Source organism: Pezoporus occidentalis, unplaced genomic scaffold, assembly GCF_034315485.1.
Source record: "Pezoporus occidentalis ecotype Australia unplaced genomic scaffold, CSIRO_AGI_Poc_V1 ctg161, whole genome shotgun sequence".
NCBI classification, from domain to species: Eukaryota; Metazoa; Chordata; class Aves; order Psittaciformes; family Psittacidae; genus Pezoporus; species Pezoporus occidentalis.
In genome coordinates, this window is record NW_026913437.1 from 368130 (window position 1) to 389252 (window position 21123).

Below are 21123 nucleotides of genomic sequence, written 5' to 3' on the forward strand. Positions count from 1 at the left end.
AATCTAGATTCTCAGACTTTAATAATCTGCTTACATGAGAATATTCCTTTCAAGCTGTTCTGAACAGAACGACAGCAAAACTTGTAAGCACATTAAGCTTTACTTTAGACACTGCCACTTCCAAATTGCTCAAGACAACCTTGTGCATCACTCTAAATCACCAGCACAATTCTTGTTTGCTTTACACCAGGTCCAAATCAATATAGTTTTAGCAGCTTGCCATGTTCTCCTCTTTGAGTTTGAAGCATCAGGTTTCCCTGCTGTTGCCATTGTACCGGGGTGTGTTTTAATCATACAACTCATAAGCAATGAAAGCACAATTGGAAGCAAGGGAGAAAAATGCAGTTCCGTAATTGGAACAAAGGCAGTTCCATGCCAGCGATAACCCTTTAGCTCATGAAGGGTTTGGTTATTTCTGGCAGTGCTGTGAAATAGCTGATACAACGGTGTCCCCAAAGGGGCTGTGTAACTTCCCAAGCACATAAACCACAGCTCTGTAGCAAACATAAGCTAGAATGAAAGGATAGTGGCGAATTCAGTGGGTTATGGGATGGCCAGAACTGTTTCCAGAGTATTTCAGAAAGGGAGATCATGATTCTTCCTGCATTAACCCTGCTTTTGGTCTCAGGTTTGGCCAATTTTCCCATAATCTGTCTTGAGCTTTACTCACCTGAAGCTGAATGGAGGCAGACTTCAGGCTGTCCTTTTATCCTGTGAACTCCCATTGTTTTGCTATGAAGATGCCAGTTTCTGCTGTTCCTTCTTCAAGGCCCATCTCCCAGAACTAGGTGGTTACCTGAGATTTCACCTCCATACCCAAGCCAACATCTGCAGGATGCTCTGTAGCTGCATTGCATAGGGTGGCTGGGAAGAGGCAGCCCTTCCCTTCGGCAGGGAACCGATGCAGCAGGACCTCAGCGGGCTCTCCTGGTGGCGAGACCAGGCTGTGAGGTGCTGCTGTTTGGAAATCCAGCAGCAAAGAGCTCCTTCTTCCTTAGGTGAGAGTGTTGCCCACTGAGAGCGTTGGATCTTCCTGGTTGCTTTTGAAGCAGCTGCTTCATGTGGTGTAAATTGCCTGCAAGCACCCACTGCGAGCAAGCAACCGCGCGTGTTGCAGGCTAGGAACAGAAGTTATCGGCTCTTCTTGGTGGCTTATGGGCTCACCCCTGCCTGTGGGGTGGGATGAGTGTGTCAGAAGCAGCCCTTCCAGCCTTTTGGCTCCTGCTGCTTGTACCACTGATGTGGCATTAAGCTTGTCCCACTAAACCAGAAGGCAGCAGGGCCAGAGAATGAAACGTTGGCATCACCACTGCACCCACCTTCGCAGACCCATGAAAGTGGCTGGAGATATGATTTGGGCTTGTGCCAGCAGTGTATAGGAGAAACTTTTCTTTCCTGTCTTCCCTTTTACATCTCTTTATTCCTCCTGTGTGCTGAGGACTCGGTGTCACCAGCCTGCATGGCCTGTAGTAAGCCTTGTCTTGAGATTCAGGGTGGTTTCAGGGGATTGCAGGTGCTGCAAATTCTGTTCTCTCATCCTCAGTTTTTAAACCCTGTGTGATGAAAGCTCTTGTATTGCAGTCCTGTCTTGTAGCAGTCTATGTTGTATTTGTCCCCCATCCACTCCCTCAACCAACTATCATTCAGTGAACAGAGATAGTAGAGGAAGAGCCTGCAAGGGATACCGCACTGGTTAAACTATAGAGCTGCATCTGAGTAAATACTTTGCAACTGGAAGGCAAGCCTCTATTAATTGTGATTTGAATGACAAACTTACTTTCCTGCTTCTAAAAGGTGTAATTCTTTCTGTTTGACTTGCAGGATTACTTTCTCTAAATCACACGTCAGGCATTGCCATAACTCATCCCTGCGCCTAGCGTGGCCGAGGAGGATGAGCACACATTTTACATTCATTGCCATCTCTTTAAATAGCATTTGTCATCTTGTCTTCCTCGCTCTGAAATGAAAGCCTGGAGAGAGCTGTATTTGGGCTGGAATGACCAAACATTTGTGGATGGTGGGGAGGAAAGGAGGAAATCCCATCATTTGCCTGCAGACTTGGGCACTTGTGGGTGAGCAGGAGCAGGAAGGCTCTGTAGTTGTGCTGTTCCCACAGGAGACCATTGGTGTTTCCATCAGGTGGTTGTCTTTTAAAGCCATTTTTAGCCGGGGCTGCTCACCAGCACATTTTACAACGTGACATTTGTCTGTGGAAAATACCACGTCCCCAGCAAGAGCCCACACCCAGGGAGCCCAGGCAGGGGGATGCTGCTGGCTGACGTCAGGACACGTCAAAGAGGGATGTATTTTGGGCTTTGCTTATGAAGTGGAAGCCAGACCATGCTCGTGTTACAACATTGATACCCCCTTTGGTGCAGGGACACCCTGGGACCACGGGGTGGCCTTGAACCGCTGCTCATATTTGCTGTTCAGTGCTGATTGTCACCATGGCAGAGGTATGTGATGGGCTTTGTGGAGTGGCACAAGTGTCCCGTGGAAGGGGCTGTTTTGTTGGCATGCGTTGAAAGCAGCTCGAGATGGCTCTGAGGTTTCTCCTTGTCTGCACTGTGGCTGGTGGGAGGAAGGGGACTCTTTGGCTTTGCATTGCAATGTGACCTGCGAGCCCATCAGCCATGCAGCAGCTTGGTGGGACACAGGGGAGCTTGCATGGGGACTGCCCTAGGAACCCCCATCCTCCAGCTCTGTGGGGGCTGCAAAGGCAGCTCTCTGCCGTGTTAAGGGCTGGCTGATTGGCCCAGGCTGTAGGGAGGGGTGCCAGCTGCCTTTTCCAGCTTTTCTGGCATTTCAGGAATGCCCTTCCCTCACTGAAGCTGCATTTCAAAGCCTTTAACCCTTTGGTTGGCTGCATCCCGTGCCTGAATGCATGTCACCCGGCCCTGGTGCTGGGGCAGAGGAGGGCACAGCCGAGTGGGAGCTGGTGTCCCCCTGGTACTGAACACACCAGGACACCTCAGCTTAGTTGCGCAGGGATGTCCTGGAGCACCCAAGCTACACAGGAGCCTGTCTGGCTATTTGGACACAGCGTGTCCCCATGCATCTGCTTCTTGCGTTTCATGCTCGGAGATGTGCAGCTTGCAGTGCCCACTGCCTCGCTGCTTCAGCAGACTGGTGAAATGGTGCAAATGGTTCATTTTGGGCTGAGTACATATCCTGGGACCTGGCCAGTGGGGAGGTCCAAGCGGTGGCACTCTGCTGCTCCAGCATCACTGGTTTAGGGAGAGATCCCTCCAGATGCTTTCAGGTTTCTCTGGTAGACTTGTCCCCCTGGGGAGGGTGAGCTGAGGTCCTCACCACCCTCCTGGGGAACAGTTTTATGTGGACACATAGTTATGGCGTACTACTGTGCTCCTTCCTCCTGTACAGCACTGCACAGGCTACAGAAACCCTCTCTGGCAGTCATTGCATGGATTTCAGAAGGGGTTTTGCCCACCCAAACCCAAGCTATTGAGTTGCTATGGGTCTCAGTTTAGGAGAGAGATCGTATTCATTTAGGTGTGCACCAAATGGGATAGGTTCTGCTTTTGATAACCCTGTGCTAGTTAAACCACAGGAGACTTCAGCAACGTACTCGCGTTCCATGAGTGTTCTGTGTTAAATTTGCAGTAACACCAAAACTGGCGATTCCTTTGGCATCTGAAGTCACGCGTCTTGCGGATGTTTATGTTCAGTGGCCAGCTGTGCTCACCAGGTTGTCGCGGTGGCATTGAGGGACCGTGACAAGCACGCAGCGGGTTTAACGCTCTGCTCCCAGTGCCTTATTTCCCTGCCCTAGGTTAAGCCCGAGCCTTCGCAGAGCCGAGAGGGGTCTGTGCGTGCAGTACCAGCGTCTTCCCACGAGATGGCGCTCTGAGCATGCGGTCCCGCAGCCAGACCTCCTGCTGGGCCGAGGCGGGGTCCAGCGGCGGCCACAGGGATGCTCAGGGGTCTGGAGCATCTCTCATGAGGGGAGATGGTGGGAGCTGGGCCTGGTTAGTCTGGAGCAGAGCAGGCTGAGGGGATCCCATCCATGCAGATCAGTATCTCAAAGGCAGGTACCAGGAGGATGGTGCCAGACTCTTCTGTGGTGCCCAGTAACAGGATGAGGAGCAATGGCCATGAACTAAAACACCTCAAGTTCCACCTCAACGTGAGGAAGAAGTTCTTTGCACTGAGTGTGTCAGAGCCCTGGCACAGGCTGCCCAGGGGGGCTGTGGAGTCTCCCTCTCTGGAGACATCCCAAACCCACCATGGACACGTTCCTGTGTGCCCTGCTCTGGGTGGCCCTGCTTTGGCAGGGGTTGGACTGCATGATCTCAAGGTCCCTCCCAACCCTGATGGTTCTGTGATTCTGTGGGCATGGGCTGCTGCAGGCTGGCATGCAGCTGGGCACTCTCTGGCCCCACTTCTCCCAGTCACTCTGTTGTCAGCCTACAACAAGTCTCTAACAGCATGTGTATGTGCTTTTGTGAGCTGGGAGCTCTGTGCCGCAGGTATAGCTGCGATTCATGCTTCCCAGGGTGACACAACTGTTATAAATGTGTTTTCAAGTGAGTGTTTTGCACAATGTTGAGTCCTAACAGGGAGGCCCCCGCATGGGGAGAGGTGTCTGGGGGAGAACAGAGCTGCTGGAGTTGGTGTGCTGTGCCTGAGCACTGTGCTGCAGCAGGAGGGACTGCAGGCAGCTGCCCTAGTGCTGAGGGGCTGGTGGGGCTTGGGAGACTCAAGGTGATGTCTCTGCTTCGCAGCAGTGCTTCTCCTGTAGCTGGACAAGTTCTTTATGTTTGGAAACAGGAATATGTACAGGTGTGTGCCTCTCTGTTAGAGGCACAAACACTTCCTTTCTCCCATCCTTCTTTGTCACTCCAGGTTGGATGGGGCATGGAGCAAGCTGCTCTAGTGGAAGGTGTCCCTGCCCATGGCAGGGGCTGGAACTGGATGAGCTTTAAGGTCCCTTCCAACACAAACCAGTCTGGGCTAAGCCTGAATTCCTACTTCAGTTTAAGTGGGGCTAACCCCCTGTGTATCCCTCAAACCCTCAGTGTGCCCCAAAGCCATTGAGGCTGAATGTTCTGTGCCTCTTGCTGTTCTCCCCCAGCAGAGCATCCTTTCATAGCTGGCCTCACCATCCCTCCCATCTCCCTCCCCTCTAATTCCCACTTCCTCCCCAAAGCCTGTGTGAAATGGAATGTCATCATCCCAGCTTGCTTAGCAGTGTGGGGATGAAGTATTAGTGGGCAGGGGAGCAGGGAGCTGGCAGACAGGGAGGCAGCCACTGGGGCTGGAAGTTCCATACGGACATGAGATGTAAATGAACTGGCGTTATCTGGGTGATCTCCCCTTCGCAGGCTGTGCTGTGGTTTGGCAGCATGTGCCCAGCCTGTCAGCTCTTACAGAGGAGGACTTGTTTTGTGCTTTAAAGTGCCATGGCCCATCACTGGGGCTGCAGTGAATACCATTAACCCGCAGCTCAAGATGGCACTGGTGTGCTCTGTGCCACTGTGCAGTGGTGGCAGCCGCTTGCTCTGGTCCTGGGGCTGAGTTGGAGGTTGGTGTGGATGTGCTGGTTTCACATCCTGAGCATCCTGAGCCAGGATCCAGTATCCACCCAGATACTGAGTGGAGAAGCATGTTCCTCCACAGGCAAGCATGCAGCAGTCCCTCCTCTCCTCCTCACTTCCATCGCTCTCATAAACTTTGCCATTCCATGCATTTTGCAGCACTGAATTTATGCTTCTTTCCCAATTGCTGATGGGAAAGCTGAGCACAGGCTTGGCTGCCTTGGAGAGCTGCATCTGAGATCTCCAGCCCCTTACCTGCTGCCCGGGTGCTTTCCTGGCTTGCACAGTACCCCTGTAAATGGAGACACCAGGTTGTGCAGAGCCCAGCACTGTACCAAAGTCAAGGTATGTTCTGCCTAAGCAATTGCTTTGATCCCCAAGGCTGGCTCTCATCAAAGGCTGAAATCAGGATTGTTTGACAACACCTATTTTCCATTAGCAATGTTGACAGCATTAATTATATTCTGATGCTTTAATTCTTTATTATTGAAATCACACATCAGTGCCAGGCATTGCTTTACAAGGGGAGGGGGGGGAATGTTATGCTAATTAGCTGGAGTTAACTGGGTCATCCCACTCGGTTTTTGGCTGTGGGCACAACACTCCAGCTCTTGTACTGGAGTCTCTGGGTCTGCCAAGATCCATTTTAAACAAACATGAGCAAGCCAGGATTTGTGAGCCAGCTTTTTGAGGACGCTTGGGTGCAAGTTATGTGAAAATATTTATCCCTCTTGTATACTGTTTAACGTCTTCCTTAGTTACTAATGGACTGGAAAGGACTTCATTGTCCTCAAGTGATACAAGTCCATCATCTCGCTACTTTGTGAAGGCAGAGCAGGAATGTTTATGGGAATCTTCTGCCTTTTCTTTGTCATTATTAACTGCCTTGTGCTCTCTGCTTTGGACGTGGCTGGTGCTTATCTTGGGGTTTCTTTTGTTTGCACTGAATTATAAACATCTCCTCTATATTAGCCCATCACATCGTGGTTTCCTTTGTTCTCCCTCCCACAGGTACAGTCCCCAGATCACAAAGAATGGAGCAAAAGCTCAGCCTGGCAATCCTGAGGTGAAGATGAAAGGTCCCGAGCCCGTGATCAGCCAGATTATTGACAAGCTGAAACACATCAACCAGGTTTGTTGTGCCAGCAGCGATGGCTCCGGTCTGGGTGGCTTCCAAATCGCTTTGGCCTTCCCCATGCTGGGTCAGACAACCTGGGGCACTGAGGCATCTCCATCCTCAGCAGCAGGGTGTAAAGTGGTGCCACCTCAGCCCTGCACTGTACCAGGCTCCCAGCAGTGGCACGTCCTGGTGCATGCACACTGGCAGGGTTTGTGTGGCATGTGCCCCATGTCCCTTCTGGTTGGAGGAGTCCCCTTTGGTATTCCTTGTGCCTTGCAGGGAGGGTTACCCATTTCTTTGCTGTATCTCCCTGGGCATCCACTCCCAGTCACTGCTGGGACAAGTTATGTCGAGTGGGGATATGGCAGAGCTGCATTAGATTCTTCCTGCTGCTTCTTTCCCACCGTCTCAGACCTGGCATCCTTGCTGGGACAAGCAGCATCTTGTCTCTCCCCATTGTGCCAGGCCACGTTAAGCCTGTGAACAAGGCTTGCTGCTGCCAAGGGGTTAGGTGGCACCTTGGTGCAGTGTTCAGCTCGCAGTTGTTACCCTCCCAGAGCTCTCTGCAGAGAGCCAGCCCAGCTCTGGTCTGCCTCTGGGCTCTGCTGCACTCTGCATTGAGGAGTAACTCAGAGAGGGAACGTTTCCATGGGCTGCTAGCTTGGACCTCTCTGCTTTCCAGGGACACAGCACTGGGACCTCACAGGGCAAATACCAGGGTGGTAACGCTGCCTGTTAATACAGCTGCGCTGCCCGGGCTCTCCCAAGAGAGCTCTTACTGGTGGGGACCTTGTTGAGGGCTGCTTTGGGCAGTGATGGGTTCCCAGGGTTAAGCCCAGCTTTGCTTCCCGGCCGGGTGGGCTGCGAGTGCTGCTCTCTCCGAGCTGCTGGCTTAGCGACTTTTCTGCTAACCTCTGCTTTCCTGCTCCACCGCTGCCGGGACTGTTTTCACAGCAAGTCCCAGTTTAACCCCCGTGCCCTCCGACACAAGCACGCCTCATTAGGCACTGTCTGGGAGCGGGATGCAGCCAGGGATGCGGGGTCCTTGGGAGCACCCCGACATGCAGGAGCCGATGTGGGCAGCGCAGCCTGCTGTGCCTCCCAGTGCCAAGCTGTGCCATCTGCCAACAGCCCATAATTATTGGGGGGGGGGGGGGGGGGGGGGGAGAGAAAAAAGCATCATCAGCTCCCTATTAAATGGGGTAGAGGGCAGGCTTCAACCTGCAGGTGATAATGGTATTTTGCCGTTCACAGTGAGAAAGTGGCGCTGAACAAAACACGGTTATTAGTGTGCTTGAAACTGCTGACATCAAGTGGTTGTGAAATGCTGGCTGCCAGATTGGGTCAGGTTAGGTCTTTGCTGAACAGTTCAGGCTGCTGAGGAGTGGAGATCTGTGGGATGAGAGACCCTGGGTAAACAGTGCCGGGCTGAAGTCAGCTGTTTGCAGCAGCAGAGTGCCTTTGTCAGCTGCTGCTCGGAGTAAAACAGTGGTTAGGGGTGAGCATGGTCAACTCAGTCATGGCCTTCCCCAGTGCTTCCCCTCCTCGGTGTGCAGCATTGGATTAGAACATGTTATGGGGGGGCAGGTGAGTTCTATTGGGTTAAATGGCATAAATGGGAGCCTGAAAGATATCAAACCCTCTTGTGAGGGTGTGCTGGAGAAGGAGGGAGAGTTGAGAATAAAATCAGGAGAAACTAATTTGTGAGAACTAGTTATGACCCCAGCTATTCCTGCGGAGGGTCTGTGGTCCGTGGTGAATGGCTTATACACCAGGAAAGTAACTGCAGAGCTGGGATTTGGGTGTCAGAGCTCAGCATCACACTCATTTTCTTGGCCTACCGAAGTTTTGCGCTCTCCTCCACATCTGGAATGCATCTTGAACACTGAAGAGTAGGAAATGTGGAAGAAGCAGCAGCTCTGGCTGGATTACAGTTGTGTTTTTCAGGTGTTGGCTTCAGATCTGGAAAGCAGCGGGGACTCCAGGCTGGGGAAGGGTGAGAATCTCCTCATCCACCAAGCTCAACCCAAAGGGCTTTCAAACATCCAGAATCTTTAGGAGGAAGGAGCATCTTTTCAAGTGTTTGCAGTGCTCAGAGCTGTAAACTGGATTCCCTGTGGGACTCCCAGTGAATTATGAACCTAGGACCATGTGATGACTTCCACACAGCGTCTGGGGTTGGAGATGCAGCTTGGATTCTGCGGCTGTGGGTAGGCTCAGGACCCATGCTAGGTGCTGAGATTTTTGTAGGGTCCCATAGCTTTGACTTGTAGGTTTTTGCTAATGTCTGTAATTTGCCAGTGATTTGGCTTCAATTTATTGCTGCCTGCTCACGCTGATGAAAAGTGTGTGCTCTTTTAGCAGCACACCATGGTTTTGAGCTCACTTGAGTTTGGCAAATACATTCTATGTGGAAATCCTGCTCACTTGTTAGTTCATGTCTCCTACAGCTGAAGCTGGGTAAGTGCGCACATCCAGGATGGATTCTCATTGAGCTTCTGCAGTTTGAAATGGGAATGATGCTTGTGCATTAGAACATGGGGACTGAAAGGAGCATAGGAAACCTAATCCAGAGAGAAAGGGACGTAAAAACGTGCCAGGTTGTATCAGTTTGGTTCAAGCACCTTTCATCAAGCTAAAGTAAATGAATGAGTAAAGCACGAGTAGTGCTGTCTCAGGACAGCGCTTTCAGGATGGGTCCCCCTCACCTTATCAGCCTGTTTCTGTTTCACCCAAACGTGTGGCTGGGGCTGGTGCTATTTTTCATGCCATGTTGGAAGTAAGGGTTATTGGTTTCATTTCTTTTGTAACTCCTCCTAGATGCCCACCAAGTTTGGGGTTAAGCTATTTTTGCTGTCTGCCCAGAGGCATGAGCAGCCCATCCATAAATATTAACGTTGTTATCTCAGCTGGGAGGCCAAGGGTCACCTGCAGGAAAATGAGTTGGAATCGGTTCCTGACTTTTATTTCCCAGAGTGGATGGGGTCTGTTTCTAACTAGAAGGGTTTTCACTCATCCTATGCATGAAACTGCATTGAAACTGGAAGGTTATTTGGTATCAGGACAAGGTCTTGCTCAGGTTTTTACCGGGACTTGGTAGCATCCGTAGGCAAAAAGCAGTGTGCAAGGTGAGCTGTTTCCTCTGGGCATTTGAATGGCTGTGAGATGGGGATGAGCTTCAGGTTTTAACATATGCATGGAGATGGGAGACATATGCATGTCCTGGGTGTCTTCCCACGTTGGTGACCCTCTATTGGTCCTCCTCCTCCAAGAAAGGCTCTGGAGAGCAGACCTGAGTGATGCTGGTGTGAGGATGCAGCAGGTATAGAGACTGCGGGTACCAAATCAGCCAATGTGACCCCCTTGGTCCTCCCTCCTGTCTCTCTGCACCCCAAGCTGACTCGTGTGCTCTCTGCAGTGCTATGGGGCTCTGCTCACAGCAGATGCTTTACCCTGTCCTTACCTGTTTAAGCATGTGCCCAGTCCCAGTCCCTCTTTATGCTTAAATAAATGCTGGTGTTCATCCCAGGACCATCTCTAGGAGGAAGAGGGCATTTTTGGAAGAAAAGGCAGGGGGAAAATCCCACCAAAAATGAACAATAAGATCCATAAAAGGAAATTTAACTGGGGGAGATGTATCTTTACAAGATTGAAGGGCCTGGAAACATATTGTACATTTCCAGACACTCGAGTTAAGGGCTCATTTAGAATATTTCAGATACACTGGAGTTTGACAGTTCCTTGGTTTCCACATCAAACAGTCTGTAATTTATTGCCCCGTATAGGGACTGTGTTTTTATCATATTGCATATTCGCTAGCCAGAAATCTAACTACCATATAAGCTCTTGAAAAAAAGAACCCTTTTGGGGATTGGAATGCAGGCAATGTGCCTTCCCAGACCCTGAGAAACCCCATTTGATTTATTTCCTTGGAAATAAGGGGAACGCACAATTTCTTGGAGCATTACAGCTGCTCCCCAAGCAGGATCTCGCTGCCTTTCTTCACGTGCTCGGTGTAAAGACCCGGGTCCTGTGGTGAGCCCTGTGTGAAAGAGCCTCGTGTCCTTCTTTGTGGGGTTTACAGGGGGATGAGAACAAAACTTAGACCTTTTACAAGGCATAAACCACGGAGCTTTAGCGGCAAGGAAGCAGAAAAGACAAAGGAGGCCCAGAGGTGCAAATGCCCAAGGACAAAATGGGCTGGAAGCTTACAGAAAAGCAAGCCCTGGTGTTTAAATAGGCGCTTGGAGCTGGTTTGATCAACCCATGTGTCCTATATTTGTTTGTAGGTTTAATGGGCTGTTTCCCTGCGGCCTGGCCGCTGGGAGAGGGCAGGCTGGAGGTCACCCAGAAGTTAATTTGGAAAAAGGCCAAAAGGCCACAACTTGATGGAATCAAATCTAAACAAGATAGGGCTGGGAACGGCGCGGTGCCCTTGTGCCTCAGCCTCTCACAGCTCCTCTGCTCTAAATAGAGTGTGATGGAGCATCAGGGACCGGCGACGGGGGTCTAACCCCACCACGGGCGATGATGCTCGGGGTGGGATCTGGATCCCACTCATGGCACACAGGGAACCTGGGAATGGGCTGCCCCGGCAGTGCAGCCGGTGCTCCCTGGGCACGGGGCAGCTCCCATGGGGGGAGATGTGGGGTCCCCGGGAGCTGCTTCACCAGACCCTGTCCCAGGCAGCTCAAAGCAGGGAAAACTATTAAGTTCATTATGGGAGACCCTGGGGAGCTGGGGAGGTTTCAGGACTGTATTTCCCCTTCAGCAAGCTCCGTGACTTTGAGGGATTTGGTGGGATACTGTTCCTCTGTGCCCTGCTAGGCTCTGTGAGCTTTATTACTCCCACTGTATTTCAGCTTCCTGACCAGATGAAGTGGCATCATAATGGGAAAAACGCACAAGCTGCCAGATTGTTAAACCAAGTGATGCACAACACTTAACACTTGAAAATACAACCCTTCCATTGCACCAAAACAAGTTGCTTTTTGTTATGTTCCCCCCTTTTAAATTCAGTCAGTTAACACTGCCATGGCTGGAGTGCTGCAGAGCTGCAATAGAATTCATCAGGTCCTCAAAAGAAATGTTCACAAAGACAATAACTACTTGGGAACGCCTTTTGTGAACATTATTAAACAGTTTGTAACAATTAGAATATTAAAACCACACGCTGTTGAAAGCAACCAGACATTGCAATTATTTCTTACTAAGGCTATTAACTAAAATGACAGAAGAGTTTTACTTTAATGATAAACGCATTTTGGAATGGATCAGCTAATTCTTCTTTTACTACACCAAATAATCTACAGCTCCACCAAGTCTAGGCCTGGTATTTAAAGATTAACTCCCTCATTCTTTTGAGCCATGCCTCAGCTCTCGGTAACACGCCAGGTAAATGCTTTCCCACTCCGTGTGCAAGTGGCAATTCCAGGATTTTGCCAGGCCAGTTAAATCAGGGGGAATGGGAGCCTGTGTAACGAGAGCATCGTTAAATTTGCACATATCTGACTGTCAGGTTGCTTTTTAAACCCAACCTCCTCCTTTCCTCTGAGAATCATAGAATTATGGAATGGTTTGGGTTGGAAGGGGCCTTAAAGCTCCTCCAGCTCCAACCCCTGCCACGGGCAGGGACACCTTCCACTAGAGCAGCTTGCTCCAAGCCCCTGTGTCCAACCTGGCCTTGAGCACTGCCAGGGATGGGGCAGCCACAGCTTCTCTGGGCACCCTGTGCCAGCGCCTCAGCCCCCTCACAGGGAAGGACTTCTGCCTTATCACCTACCTGAACTCCCCCTGTTTCAGTTTGAACCCATCACCCCTTGTCCTGTCAGTCCAGTCCCTGATGAAGAGTCCCTCTCCAGCATCCTTGTAGCCCCATTAGACACTGGAAGCTGCTCTTCTCCAGGCTCAACAGCCCCAGTGTTCTCAGCCTGTTTCCATACGGGAGCTGCTCCAGCCCCTGCTCATCTTCGTGGCCTCCTCTGGACTCATTCCAACAGCTCCATGTTCTTATGTTGAGGACACCAGACCTGCACGCAGTGCTGCAGGTGTGCCCATGCCAGCTGCCGCCCGTCAGGACCACATCTGCAAACCCGCCGGCTTTGTCGGGGTTGCTGTGGGAGCACGGTATCTGCAGGTCACCCGCAATGAGGCTTCTTTGACAGCCAGAGATTAACGGGACCCAGCGTGTTTGTGTGTGTGTTTTCAAACAGAGCTGTAACCTGGGCTGAAGTTTCTCGCCTGTTTTACCTTATGGTCCTGCCTGACCCTCTCCTTCCCTGGAATTCCCTGCTTCCTGCGGTCTTGTGCAGGAGAAGGGATTCAACTTTGCCCCCGTGGCTTCAGAGCCAGCAGGGATTCAGGTGCCTCAGGTGTGTCCTGCAGGGAGCAGATCCAAACAATGCTGTGGAAATCAGCTGGGAAAAACCCCTACCTTTAACGGGGATTCATTGGCTTTTGTGTTCAAAACATGCAGCTGATGCACAGCGGTGCTTTAAAACAAACACCAGACATCCGGTACCAGCGCTGGAGTTTATCCTGTTGTGGAGGAAACAAACCTGGAGGAATCCTTGTGCAGCAAACCACGGTGTAAGTGGAGCTGCTGATACCAAGGTAACAGTTAATTACAGTTATTCTGGGCCTTGTTAATGACATCTGCTGTGATTGAGGTTGGTGACTCCATCAGTAGAGGTCCGAGGGAGGTGTCCTCCCTGATGGTGCCAGTAAAAGCCATGCAGCGATCCCTGGCATTAGTGGGGTCATTGATGGGTTTCTCATTCATGTGGATTTTTGCTCCAAAATTTGACTTACATCACCTGTGGTCCAGACTGGGAGGGGACTGGTGTTCAGGGAGCTGATCTCCATCCTCTAGAGCAGGCCTGGCAAGTAACCTGTGGTCTTCTTGGGCGCAGAACAACTCTGATTGCTTTTATTCCTGAGAAGAAGCCTGGTTAACAATAATAATGTTCCTTAGGATTCCAGGCTGGTGCAACAGCGTAAGGATGATGTTCTCAGGGGAAGGGAGGAAAAAGCAGTGCTGGAACCTGCTGTGGGCAGGGAGGGCCATCTCCAGCCAGAGGTCAGCGCTGCCTTCCCAGCCTTTGCTTCAGGAGCGTTGCTGGGATGCCTGTGAGATTCCCACTCCATCCCAAGCTGCTCCATGTGCTGGGAAGGTTGGACCTGGGCAATTCTGCCACTTCAAATCATTCTGTCTGCAGTGGGAACAAGGTGTGTTTAGGGCATTTTCTTCTCCCGGAGGCATTAATGTGTATCTAGTCCCCAACACCAGCCGGGCATGGGTAGTGGAGGAGTCCTTCCAGATCCTGGCTGCTCAGCCTGCTATGGGTTTGTGTGTATCTTGTATTGAAGGAATGGAAAGCACTCACTGGTTTGGCATCCCTTTGATGGAGAGGGCAGTGTAAGGTGTCTTACTACTGTGTGCAGAAAGACATTAGCTGTCTGGGCTAAAGAAACGTGAAGAGGGGCTTTGGACAAGGGCCTGTAGGGACAGGCCAAGGGGAATGGCTTTAACCTGCCAGAGGGGAGACTGAGATGAGCTCTTAGGCAGAAGCTCTTCCCTGTGAGGGTGCTGGGGCGCTGGCACAGGGTGCCCAGAGAAGCTGTGGCTGCCCCATCCCTGGCAGTGTTCAAGGGCAGGCTGGACACAGGGGCTTGGAGCAAGCTGCTCTAGTGGAAGGGGTCCCTGCCCGTGGCAGGGGTTGGAGCTGGAGGAGCTTTAAGGTCCCTTCCAACACAAACCAGGCTGGGGTTCTGTGCCCTACACCCACTGAGCAGCCCTGCTCTGGGAAAGGGTTGTCCGTGTTTAGAAAGCACTGGCTTGGCTTGGTGAGGAGCCGAGGCTGCCTCTGGTCCCTCTCCTGATGCTCTAGAGGCAGTGGGCAATGCAGATGCTGCAGCTTTCATCCCCGCTGTGCTGCTGTCAGAAAGTGCAGGAGGTTTTGTCCGTTTTAGGCAGTGAACAATTTGTAATCCCCCTCCTCGTGCTGCGCCTGCTGACAAAGCAGAAGGCTGGAATCAGGCAGGTTTCTGCTGGCAAACCCGCTCCCCACGCAGTGGCACTGCTTCGACTGCATTGGGGCAGGTGTAAATAACCCCCATGGCTCAGGAGGGCTCTCTCAGGTAATGCTGCTGCTCCTTAAACTTCTTAGCTTGGTTTTGACACATGGCTCATTCCAAAGGCTGACCTGTGTTTGGGTGCTCTTGCTGCTGGAGCACGTGCTGCAAGAGACGGCCGTTGCAGCACATAAAGCTGCGAGCAGACAGGGAAGGTTCGGTTGCCGCAGTGTTTATTGCCTGTGGCCTCACTGCACTGCATTGTAAGGGAGCAATATTGAAAAGCAGTAAATGTGCTTGGCTGGCCTTTCTGAGGACATGTGTGAGAAGATGCTGTCAGGGGAAGCACACTCAGCAGTGGAGCTGGGAGGCAGGAGGCAGAGGACGGGTACTGGAGCCACCGAGAACCACTGTGATGGGCAGGAAGTTGTCTTTTTGGCAGGACCCCTTGAATGCCTCCTGCCTACGAGCAGGGAAGGAGTTTGCTGACCTTTATGTGCACTTGTAGGTGTCTTTGAGGGCATCCAGAGGGACCTCGACACGCTTGTGAGGTGGGCTGATGCCAACCTCATGGAGTTTAACCATGCCAAGTGCAAGGGTTGGAGCAATCCCAGGCACAGCTACAGGTTGGGCAGAGAACAGATTCAGAGCAGCCCAAGGAGAAGGACTTGGGGGTGTTGGCTGATAAGAAAATGAACATGAGCCAGCTTCAGTGTGCGCTCGCAGCCCAGAAACCAACCGTGTCCTGGGCTGCACCAAAAGGAGCGTGACCAGCAGGGCGAAGGAGGTGATCCTGCCCCTCTGCTCTGCTCTGGTGAGACCTCACCTGGAGCATTGTGTGCAGTTCTGGTGTCCTCAACATAAAAAGGACATGGAACTGTTGGAACAAGTCCAGAGAAGGGCCACAAGGATGATCAGGGGCTGGAGCACCTCCTGTATGAAGACAGGCTGAGAAAGTTGGGGCTGTTCAGCCTGGAGAATAGAAGCTGATAGAGACCTCAGAGCAGCTTCCAGTGTCTGAAGGGGGCCTATAGGGATGCTGGGGAGGGACTCTTCATTAGGGACTGTAGTGACAGGACAAGGGGTAATGGGTTAAAACTTAAACAGCGGAAGTTTAGATTGGATATAAGGAGGAAATTCTTTCCTGTTAGGGTGGTGAGGCACTGGAATGGGTTGCCCAGGGAGGTTGTGAATGCTCCATCCCTGGCAGTGTTCAAGACCAGGTTGGACGAGGCCTTGGGTGCCATGGTTTAGTGTGAGGTGTCCCTGCCCATGGCAGGGGGGTTGGAACTGGATGATTTTAAGGTCCTTTCCAACCCTGACTATTCTATGATTCTATGATTCCTCTGGGAGTGTTGGCTCTCACTGGGGGAGGGTGTAAAGCCACCAGCTTCAAACCTAATTTAAACCCTGAGCAGCTTCAGCTGCTCGGTTGGTGCCTGCTGATCTGTGTGGGAGAACCATGCCAGGCAGGGCTCCTCCTGCCTCCAGCTCTGCAGACCTGAGGTTGCAGGGTCTGTTTCTGTGGGATGCAGTGTGTACCAGTGATGGGGTTTACCCTGGTGCATGAGCATTGCCCGTGCCGGAGCCCGAGTATTTCCTTATCCAGTTTGTGTATCCCTCCTAGGTGCCGGTATTGACCCTGGAAAAGCTGTGTCTGGGAAGTTGAAGTCTCTCCTGTTTGGGTTTTAGCAGGCAGCAGCCACTCTGAATGCAGAGGAAAGCTGTGACCTTGCCCAGGAGCCAGCCCAGCCATCAGCCGATCATTAGGGACCACGGAGCTGGAGAGACCCTATTCCAGGCTTGCTCCTGGTCTGACCTGTCTGTTTGAAGTGCATAAATACCTGTGGCAGCAGAGCCTGCAGCTCATCTCTCCCTGCTCCAGCTGGGCACCCTCCCCAGCAGCACCAGTCTCATCCTGCCTGTAGATCAGACCCTGGTTCTGCTCTCCGTGCAGGAGGGAGCAGTGGCTGTTGGGTACCAGAGGTGGCCATGGGATGCTGGAAGCCTCTGGCACCCCTCAGCTCCCACGGAGAACACCCAGGGCTCAGCTGGGTACAACCTGCCCCGGTGAGGTGGCCATGGGTCCTCAGGGACTGCTCACCCCTTCCTGGCTGACAGGTTTGGGGGGTGCTCGCCTCCTCCTGCCTGATGAAGTCCCTGGTGATATCGGTGTCTCAGTAATCAGCCTAGCACTGGGTTTCTCTGGTCTGGTAAGGGGTGACTGGCTTAGGAAGCAGTTGTTCATTCCCCTGTGACAGCTCTGTGGAGCTGGGGACACTCAGCAGAAGTGCTTGATGCTGCTTTTTGGGATCCCAGTGTCTTGGGGTGAAGTGAATGCGGAAGTAAAGGGGAAAGAGCAGCCCTGAGAACGCAGAGGGTGACGGGCGCTGCTGCTCGGGCAGGAACCTCTGTTGAAGGTGCACAAAAACACATGGCTGGAGAAGTCCCTCTCTGCTGGGAGCTCTTAGGGAAGGAGGGAAGCGGCTGGGACAGATTTGCCTCTCATTTGTGCGGCAGAAGGAGAAGGGGGGAAAAGATCCTTCCTGCCCAGCCCTCTGCTCGCTGTTTGCTACCTGGTGCCAAGGCCAAGATGTTTGTCTCGCAGGCAGCCGCCGCTGACAGCCGGCGAGTGGCCACGTGTGCCGGAGCCTGAGCCAAGAGGAAGTGTCCCAGGGCTCCAACACGGGCTGGGCTGAGCCAGGAGGCTGCAGGGACCCACTCGCTGCTGTGCTCCCCGGGCATGCTGGGCTGTGGGGCTTTCTCTGTAGATGGCTCGAGGTGGTGTGAGAGGATGTTGAGGCGCTGGCACAGGGTGCCCAGAGAAGCTGTGGCTGCCCCATCCCTGGCAGTGTTCAAGGGCAGGTTGGACACAGGGGCTTGGAGCAAGCTGCTCTAGTGGAAGGTGTCCCTGCCCGTGGCAGGGGTTGGAGCTGGAGGAGCTTTGAGATCCCTTCAACCCAAACCATTCTATGATGCTTACATGTCCTCCTAGACACTCTTGCATTCAGGGCACCTTCCTTCTAGGCTGTCCCTGCTCAAATGCCTGAAGGATGTGATGGCAGTGAGGTGGTTGATTGCTCCACCTCTACCCATGTTGTCTTCTTGTTCCTTGTGCTCCTGTTTTGCTTGTTGTCTCATGTTTTATCTTCTGGTGACGTGCGCTTTGGGCCTTCCTGAGCAGTGTTTGGATGGCAAAGCAGGGCTCTGCTCCAACGTAACGAAACAAAATATGGAAAATATGGATAACAGCAGTGATGGGTCCTGGCCCATGTAGGCTCCCACGCCCCTCCTTCACTCATCTGCCAACACCCCAGGGGTGGCTGCTTGACAAGTGGAGAGATAGGTCCAGGTTCTCCTGTCTGGTGACGCAGAGCAGTTGGAAAGGAGAGGGGAAAGCAGCTGGGGCTGCTGGTAGGTGACTGGGAAACTGTGGGGAGAAGGAGCAGGGGTACAATGCCAGTGAGGAAATGGGGTGGAAAGGGGTCAAGGCAGACAGGCCTTGCAGGTAGCAAGGAAGGGAGCATCTTTGCGATGCCTTTTCCACCATCAACAGGCATGGATGTGCCTGGTGGGGACAGCTCCCCTGGTGACTTTCTTGGCTTTTAGTGGCTTAATCTATGATGGCTTTAACTGGTTTTGGCGTTTGAGGGGTGTCTGCGTTTGATGGAGGTGGATGGTGGTGTAGGAAGAGATGCTGACGGACTGGTGATAGCTTGGCCTCAGAAATGCAAAGGAGGAGAAGGAGCTGTAGCAGCTCAGAGACCGGTAGCGTTTCTCCAGCATCAGCATGGCTGTGGGGCTCAGGGGACGAGCCAGAAGCAGATGGGGACTGCCCAGGTCCCCAGCCCTGCTTGGCACCCACCCCAGCCCGTTCCTTCCTACCACGGCACAAAAACAAGTCAGAAATAGCTGCGGGGTGGAAGGGGAAGGAACTGGCTCTAAGGTGAAGGAGCTGATCCCAAAGCCTGAGTAATCTCTTTTTCGCATGTGCCCTGTGATGAATGAGCATTTGTTCGGGTCGGGGAAGTGACGCTCCCCTGCCTGGGGACAGCAAGAGGAGCCGTCCCTCTGCCTGCGCAGTGCCAGGGAGGGCTTAACCTCTGTATCCACATCCTGTCCCGGGCATCGGCCTCCTGTCGCCAAAGCAGAGCGATTCATAACGGCCTGGCAGCCCCTTCTGCTGCTGAGAGAGATTTACTGGCCAGGGCAGGCTCGTTTTAACCACTGCCAGCACTGAGGGGTCTTTATCTGTCTTCCTTTACCCACTGGGGTGGTGTCAGCTTTGATAGCTAATTTGGACCTAAGCTGATGATCCCTGAAGTAGGGCCACCCTTGGGCCAATAATTCACTGCTGTCACCAGCTTCTTTGTGCTATCCGGAGAGTGACCAGGAAAACTGATTTACAGGCAGCTGAGAGCATCTCCTCTGGAGCTTGTGAAGAAGTAAAGGGGGTCCTGCTGTGCTGGTAGACCCCGAGAGATGCGCAGGAAGGACTTTTCCTGCTCCAGGAGATGGTATTTTGAGTGCCAAGAGCAGCTTCCAGTGCCTGAAGGAGCTACAGGAAAGCTGGAGAGGGGTTTTGGACGAGGGCCTGTAGGGCCAGGCCAAGGGGAATGGCTTTAACCTGCCCAAGGGGAGACTGAGATGAGCTCTTAGGCAGAAGCTGTTCCCTGGGAGGGTGCTGAGGCGCTGGCACAGGGTGCCCAGAGAAGCTGTGGCTGCCCCATCCCTGGCAGTGTTCAAGGGCAGGTTGGACACAGGGGCTTGGAGCAAGCTGCTCTAGTGGAAGGTGTCCCTGGCCGTGGCAGGGGTTGGAGCTGGAGGAGCTTTAAGGTCCCTTCCAACCCAAACCAGGCTGGGGTTCTATGGTTCACCCCTTTGGTCACCCTTCACCATGGGCTGGTGTGGAGCCCCAGAGCAGGAGTGACCCCAGTCTGGTGCATGGGGAGCACATCCTTGGGCGATTCCTTGTCCTTAGAAGGTAGAAGGTGCTACCCAGGGCTTGGTCTGATGAGTGCAGCTTCAGCAGTACAAAAGCTGTGATGTCTCAAGCCTCAGCACAGGGATGTGCAGGATTTGCCTTTAGAGCAGCTGATAAAACAGCTGACGTGTCCAACTCGTTGTTTTTCCAAGCTCTGAAATGACTTTTCCAGCTCCAAAGCCTGCTCCTGCTTTATTAACATCTGATTAGCAATCACTCCTTGTGCTGAGCTTGAAACCAGAGTACAATTAAGAACAGGTTTCTTCTCTGCCATGTCTTGTGCTGCCAAGGTGCATCCAAGTGGAAGGGCTGTTAAGGAAACCACAGTATGGGTGTCCTTGTGCCAAAATGGACTCTTCTGTCCTTGGGCTAATGTAGTGGTCAGAAGGGCAGGGAGGAAAGGGCACGCGTGTGTAGAGAGAAAAGTACAGCTCCTGGTATTTACAGATACTTTTAGAAGTCTCAAATCTCCTCATTTTCAAATGGTGTTTGATGCTGGCTGCCAGGAACATTGAGTTTTTCTGTAACAGGCGTTGTAATTGTGGCTGCTCAAGAAGGGGAAAGTTCTCTGGAGCTTGGAAAGAAGTGCTTGGTGATGGTGCTGTTGATGTTGCAGAGAGTTTCTGCCAGGGCATGGTCCTGTGCACCAAGGCCCCTGTCCAGAGGCAGCATCAATGAGAGCTGGGTGATAGGGAAGCAGAGGGGACAGCACCAGTGAGTCCTATTATAAGGGTTGCTTAAATAATCAAGTATTTCCTAATAAAAGATAACTTTTTCCATGCTATTTCCAGGGCTCATAAGCAGAGGAAGTGGAGAGAATCGATTCTGCTGTTGCATGCTTGTGTGTGATCAGGCCACAAAATTCAAAACACATGAGTTTGCCCAGAGTCCCCAACTTCAGCCTTTTGCAATGGGTTCCTTTCCCCCCCCCATTCTTGCCTGTGATCAGATAATGACCTTTGTGAGCAAACCAGCCCCAGCTGTATTTCATAATGGGAATATACTTCTGTACAGTGTAATGAGCTGTTAACAGGCAACAGCATCGTGTGAAAATCTGCACGTCTCCCATGATACTGCCCTCATTTAAAAGCCACCCATAAATTACTCAGTGTTGCAGATTTCAAGGTCAGGATTGCCCATAAGAGCTAAGGGGTTTTGCCCCCAAACCCAATGTTTTCAGCAGGATGGAATTTAAAACAGAAAAACCTGACCTGTCAGGAGCCAGTGGGGTCTGTGTCAGGTACCTGGAAGCATGTGGCCGGAGCAGGCGGCTCGTGTGAAGCAAGGGAAATAACACCTTTGCTCCTCTCAAACTCCTTCTTGCCATGGCTCTTGAAGAAAGGCATCCCAAGTGTTGTGCACAGTCGTTCTGGTGAGTTTGGTTGAGT

At 52.2% G+C, this 21123-nt stretch overlaps 1 protein-coding gene across 1 annotated transcript in view; it reads left to right on the forward strand.

Moving 5' to 3' along the window:
* The window catches only part of GPC3 (glypican 3), a 138542-nt gene that overhangs the window by 87734 nt on the left and 29685 nt on the right, over positions 1–21123 (forward strand). The window contains exon 6 of the mRNA XM_062612762.1: positions 6570–6690. Coding sequence (XP_062468746.1) covers positions 6570–6690 — 121 coding nt within the window. The remainder of the gene's footprint in view (positions 1–6569; positions 6691–21123) is intronic.